A 6,574-nucleotide genomic window follows, 5' to 3' on the forward strand; every position below is an offset into this window, starting at 1 on the left:
CCCTTGTCCACTAGTGGAGTCACTCCATCACAGAAGGCCTGCAGGTTGGACTTGCCCTTGGTAAAGTCATGCTGGCTGTCCCAAATCACATCCCTGTCCTCCATGTGCCTTAGCACAGCTTCCAGCAGGATCTGTTCCATGATCTTCCCAGGCACAGAGGTGATCCTCACAGGTCAGTTGTTCCAGGGATCCTCCTTTCTACCCTTTAGAGACAGATACAAGGTTTTCCCTTTTCCATTCACCTGGGACTTCACCTGACAGCCACAGCTTTTCAAATGTCATGGAGAGTGGTTTGGCAGCTATATCAGCTGGTTCCCTCTGGACTCTAGAACACATCTCATAGGCTCCCATAGACTCTAAGTATGTTCAGGTTTTTCAGGTTGCCATGAACCTGATCTTTACTTAGAGAGAGACTTTGCTCCCCCATCCCATCCTGCTGCTCATCCACTTGAGAGATGTGGGAAGAGGGGTTACAATTGAAGACTACAGCAAAAGAAGTTGTTGAGTACCTCAGCTTTCTCCTCAATAGCTGTTGCTAGCATTGTCTATCAGGGACACATCTCCTTTGACTTCCCATTTCTGGCTCACAAGCCTTCCTGCTACTCCTTGTGTCCCTTGCCAGGTTCATTTGCAGCTTTGCCTTGGCCTTCCCCACCCTATCCCTACCCAACCCAACTCTGTCTCTGTGCTCTTCCCAGGTTGTGTGCCCTTGTTTCCACTGTTTCTGTATTTGCTTCTTTCTTTTTAGTTTGACCAGCAGTTCTCTGCTCAGCCATGTCAGGCTCCTGCCTTCCTTGTCTGATTTCTTGCTCCAGGGGATGGCAAGCTCTTGCTTTCTTGTGGAGATTTGCCAGCTCTGTTCCTCTCCTTTGTCCCTGAGGGCAGTCTCCCAGGCAGTCTCAATGACTGTGTCCCTGAAAAGCTGAAAGTCTGCTTTCCTAAAGTTCAGGGGCCTCTCTTGACTCCTTTCCTGACACATATCCCTCAGGACTGTGAATTCCACCAAGGCATGGGCACTGCCTCCTATCTTGATGTCCCACCGTAGCCCCCTTGTGATGGTGACCAACAGATCCAGTGATACCTCCCGTTGTAGGGCTATTTCCTGGGTCAGGAATTTATCCTCCACGCATTCCAGGAATCTCTAGGATTGCCTACAGCTACTTTTCCAGCCTGTGCAGGGCTGGTTGAAGTCCCCCAGAAGCCTATGAGCATGATGCCTCCTGTAGCTGGAATAAGAAGGCTTTGTCAGTGGTCTCTCCTTGATCAGGAGCTGGTCATAGGCAGCGATCAAAAGGCTCCCCTTGTTGCCTTGGTCTGGGGTCATCACCCACCAGCTTTACACTTGCTTATGGCTGTTCTTCAGAGACTCTTCATGCTCAGTCCAGCTCTTGATATAGAGAGCAATCCCTCTGTGTCTCTTTCTTCCCATGCCCCTTCTGAACATCCTGTGGCCATTGTCAGTCACCCTCCAGTCATGGGATCCATGCCACCGAGTTTCAGGTGTGACAGCGAGGTTATAGCTGTCAAGCAGCGCAGCAGCTTCCAACTCCCTATTTGCTGCTCTGGTGTAGGGGCACCTCAGCTGGCCTGTAAGCCACAGCACCTTCCTGGAGGAAAACCTCTTAATTCTGATAAATCTCTGTGCTTGCTCTAGTTTCTCTGAAATCTTGGTATTAACTGTTTTTTTCAGGGATTTCCCATATTAGCATTTTTCCTTCCAAATTTTTGTCTGGAATTGTGTGTTGCTCTTCAGTTGTTCTGCAGACCTTTCCACACATGGAAGTGGTATCCGTTCATGGTAACTGCCCCTGCCAAATTACTGTTTAAGTCCTGTGTTGTTGTTATTCACAGCGAGACAGTGATGATGACGATGATGATGACGACCGAAGCACTGATCGGGAAGATGGACCACTGGAAGAGCAGATAGAGCGCTTGCAGGAAAAAGTAGAGTCAGCCCAGAGTGAGCAGAAGAATCTCTTTCTTGTTATATTCCAGGTAATGATGGCCAAAGTGTCTTCTTAGTTTAGGTTTCAAAGTTACTTGATTTATAAGCTTTCAGCATCACTACCATCTTGGGCATTTTCTTGGAATAAGAATATGGGAAGGATAAATTTACCATGGGTTAGAATCAATCCAGATCATCCCTCCACAAAGACTGGTTCTGAGCAGGATCTGGTGAGTTTCAAGTGCTTAGGAGCAGAGGAGTTCTGCTAGCACACAATTTCCTGAACAACCAGAAGGTAACTGGTTTATTGTCATACTAAATTCAGTATTTCCGAAGCAAAATAATTACTCTCACAGTGCTGTTCAGAGCTTCTGACAACCCAGATCCTCTTACCTGAGGTTACCTGCTTTAATTTGATGAGACTGAGTGAGTTTGGGTTTTTTTCCCCCCCTCTACCACAGCGTTTCATTATGTTGTTAACGGAGCACTTAGTTCGCTGCGAGACTGGTGGAATTGATGTATTTACACCTTGGTACAAGAGCTGTATAGAGAGGTTGCAGCAGATCTTCCTGCAGGTAAGTTTCATTTCTCAGTTTGGAAGGGTGTTGGTGGGGCCATGCTTAATTGGGACAGCTCAGCTGATGGAGGGCTGAGCGCTCCACAGGAGCAGCAGTAGGTGGCAGCAGCACATTTTCCCCAGAGGCTGGTGTGGGGCCAGGTCAGAACCCTAAATATTTGGCTCTGTATTAAACCAGCTAATAAGCACTGGTGGCTGGGTGAAAGTGATTGGTTACAGGAAGTTTTACCTGTGTGAGTACAAGATGTGTTGAAGAATGGTAGGGGTGGTGTAATTCTCCCTTGGGATGAACCGTTTTTGTCTTCAGAGGAAAGGAAATACCATGCTTCTCCTAAGATACCTGAAGTTGCATTGCGTCCTGCACACAATTCAGGATCTGTGAGTGAGGAGTTGCAGGGAGCACAAGGCAGGATTTCAACACCTGCTTCGTTCTTGCAGTCAGCACTGCCTCTGCTTGTTATGCTTTTCTTATCCATGGCAGCTACTTTGTGGAAATTAGATGTGCTAAACAATTTAGATAAGAATATTTGTGGTTCTTACATATCTTGACTTCTCTGCCTATTCTGATATAAATATAAAAACAGTAAACATCTGTGGTTTGCTTTTGTTTTTTTATCTTCCAGCACCACCAGATAATCCAGCAGTACATGGTGACACTAGAGAACCTCCTGTTTACAGCTGAACTGGACCACCACATTCTGGCTGTGTTTCAGCAGTTCTGTGCTCTGCAGGCCTGAGGGATCATTCTTGGACGGAGTCTTGTCTGCAGGACTTTACTGAATTTAATTTTTTTTTAATGGCAAAACTTAATATGGGGATGGAAGAATTTTTTTGACTAAAACTGGCTTTCATGTGCTCCTATGTAAAACAATAGAGTGTTCTAAAAAAAAAAAAAAACCACAAAAAAACACAAACTGTGTAAGCATCATAAGCCTTAAAAGATATGACTAATAGGGGATATTTGTGAAGTAAAGTATTAATTTTTTTGTTGTCTTTTAATTTAGTTTGACTCTTCCCTTCATTATAGTAATTTTATTTCTCCCCTCTTGCCTATATAAATATAAAAATCAGGCACACTCCTTCCCCCAGAAAAAATCCGGACCTCACAACAACAACAAAAAAGCCAACCCCAAGCAATTGGTTACCTCTGCTTGTCCCTAAAATCAAATTAATTGCAGAAATGAGGAACAATATGTAGTGTGTTGTGAGTACGAAAGGGGATGCACCTTCTCAGTGAGCAGTGTGGTAAGTTCTCTAGTATATGACATAGGAAAACTGTCTTAACTTTGGGCATGTGAAACACGTTTTCAAAGTAGCATAGAGCATACAAATTTGTTTAATTACCAAGTCAGATAGATTCTCAGAGTTTAAAAGAACATGTAATACAATTGAAATATGTTTTTAAAATGTGTTGTCTAGTGTCTTTAAATTACAGTATATATAAACTGTAGAGAAGCTTCATGGACCACTTCTGAAAAATGCAATTCTTTTTGCATTGTGGTCAAGAAATTATGAACTGCTCTTGGTAGCAGTCTTCACTGATGAATAGAGACAGTAAGCAAGAGTTGGAGTGGAACAAACTTTTGACTTCCATGCTGCAAGCCTTACCTGGGTGTTGGGAGCTCCAGCCCCAGATGCCAGGAAGGGGACAGGACAGTGCTGAGCTTTTTTTTTCTTTCAGCCTGTGACTCATTGGACTGTCACATTTGCACTAGGCTGGACCTGCAGGCATGCAGGATGTCAGAAATCTTCCTGTTTAGTGACAGTGGATGAACCAAGTGCTCTCACCTCATCTGGCTTGGCAACAACTGCTGCATCTGCTACACTTCCCTCGCTTTAAAATGTGACAGCAGCATGTTGCTCCCATGTCGTCATGAAGTGTTTTAAAGCCGAATTAAGTGATACATTACAGGAGGCTTAGACTGGGAGAGCACAACTGAAAATAGAGCAGACTTCGTTTTGAATTAGGCCAGTAATATGAGGTACATAAGAGCCAAACCAGAGTGTTCTGTACCACAATGAGCAGCAGTGAACGACAAAGACGCTGCCTTAGGTGCTCAGGTCCGTCAGCATGCAGAGGGCTTCCAAGCTGTTTATGGTCTCTTCGTTTTTCAGGTGAATGTTTTAAAGAATTTCATACCCAGTGCTATTTAGTTTTAGCTTAGGAAATTACGTGCTTTGAGTAATTTTGTTCCTGTACAAATTATTTTTTCAGGTATTATACCTAGAAATGCATTTCATATGTACATTGACCTCCTGACTAAGCAAGGAGGGTGAAAAATTGAACATTTTGCTTTGACTGTTCATCTAATATTGTGTGTGGCCTGTAGCAATCCAATATATCTTCATAGACTTAGATCTGTTACTTCTGCTTTTTCTGCTTGCCCTTTCTGACTGACTGATCTTCCTCTTCCCTCATTCTTTCAGGGTGTATTGTTATTTGTTGTAAATTTGCTTTATGCAAGGATTTTGTCAGTCATGCACGGACTTACGCTTCAGAACTTTCTCTGTTAATGTTCTTGAGTAATCAGATAGGGTTTCTTGTTTTTTTTATTTTTAGGAAACATTTAATACTTTAAAGGTTTTAATTGGAGTTTAATAGTTTTTTCACTGGCTTGGGTCAGTAACAGTTCTGATATTAACTAATGGTGAGGGTTCTGATTATAAATGTGACTTCCGTAAAACTGGTAATGCAGTTAGAACTTGCAAACCTGTAACTTTCTTTGAGCCTTGACAAATATTGATGCTGGGGATACAGCTGCAAATGCTTGAGTGTAATCCTGTGTTTTTAAACCAAATAGCAATGTCTTTCAAAATTGATTTTAACTTCCAATCATGCCAAGCTTTGAGCATGGGCTTTGACTGCATTTCTTGAGTCTGTTGGACACCTTCACCTTCTTTTAGGTCTAATGGTGTACACCTGACTTGACTGGGAAATAGGATCTGTAGGAAAGAGTGAAACGCTTATGTAGTGATACCAATGGCTAACTGGAACTGCTGAAATATGAAGTGATGGATAGTGTAAAGATGCTGTAGAAATGTGGTGTGGTTGGAAAAAAATGCACACGTAAAGATACAAATAAATGAAGGTGAAGCAGGTTGCTGCTGAGAGTGTTTGTCCAATCTTTTTGGGGGACACTGAAGCAAAGTAGTCATGGTGGGTTATGCTGATGTTAAATGCAGAGGGCTGTGAAGTTTTGTTTCCCAGCACTTGTGCTGGTTCCCTGACTTAACACACAAGGCTGCGCCTCCTTGCACTACAGCTGGTCTAACACGCTCCCCCACCTGCAGCCATGTGAGGCAAGTGTATGTGCTGCTAGGTGCAAGGAGGTGCTGATGTAGAAATTCTCCCTCTCCCTTGCCACCTCTTGTCCTCTGGGAAGGGGAGGTGCTGCTGCAGGAGGTCGGGAGGGTGTTGTGGGCTGGTGGTGCTTGCTCTGCAGTGGGGTGGATGCTGCAGCATGCCCACAGAAGGGCAGTAGTTAGTGGCCACCACCATCTGCCCCAGAGAGGAGTTTAGGAATCCAAGGTTGTGAAAACATGACATGGAGGACTACCTCTAAACACCCTGCTGGGACCTGCCTCCCTCTGAAAAGCCCCCTGCTGCTTTCTTAGGTCTTGCAAGGCCTTAAATCCTCTGCTTGGTGGGCAGGCAGGGTGGTTGCTGCATGGCTGCAGAGGAGAACATTGGAAAAGTGATGACCTATTGCTGGAAGGATCATCTGCCCTTCCCAGGCACCTTGTCTGAAAAAAAACACAGAATCACTTTGGTTGGAAAAGACCTCTGGGGTCATCAAATCCAGCCAATGACTGAACATCACTATGTCAGCTAGACCATGGTACAGCTGTGCCCAGTCTTGAACACTTCCAGGCGTGGTGACTCCACCACCAATGTCCACTTAGCATTTCTATAAAGAATCTTCCTGATGTCTGACCTAAATCTCTGGTGCAGCTTGAGACCACTTGTCCTCTTGTCCTGTTGCTGGCTTTCTGGGAGGAGAGACTAATCCCCACCTGGCTACACCCTCCTTTCAGGGAGTTGCAGAGAGTGT

General features: G+C 44.4%; 1 protein-coding gene across 1 annotated transcript in view; it reads left to right on the forward strand.

The window, feature by feature from the left end:
* Nucleotides 1–5,631, forward strand: part of NCBP1 (nuclear cap binding protein subunit 1) — a 29,842-nt gene extending 24,211 nt beyond the window's left edge. The window contains exons 21-23 of the mRNA XM_015615205.3: nt 1,852–1,995; nt 2,407–2,520; nt 3,146–5,631. Coding sequence (XP_015470691.1) covers nt 1,852–1,995; nt 2,407–2,520; nt 3,146–3,259 — 372 coding nt within the window. The 3' untranslated portion in view covers nt 3,260–5,631. The remainder of the gene's footprint in view (nt 1–1,851; nt 1,996–2,406; nt 2,521–3,145) is intronic.
* The last annotated feature ends 943 nt before the right edge of the window (nt 5,632–6,574 follow it).

The sequence above is a fragment of the Parus major genome, chromosome Z, assembly GCF_001522545.3.
Source record: "Parus major isolate Abel chromosome Z, Parus_major1.1, whole genome shotgun sequence".
Classification (NCBI taxonomy): domain Eukaryota; kingdom Metazoa; phylum Chordata; class Aves; order Passeriformes; family Paridae; genus Parus; species Parus major.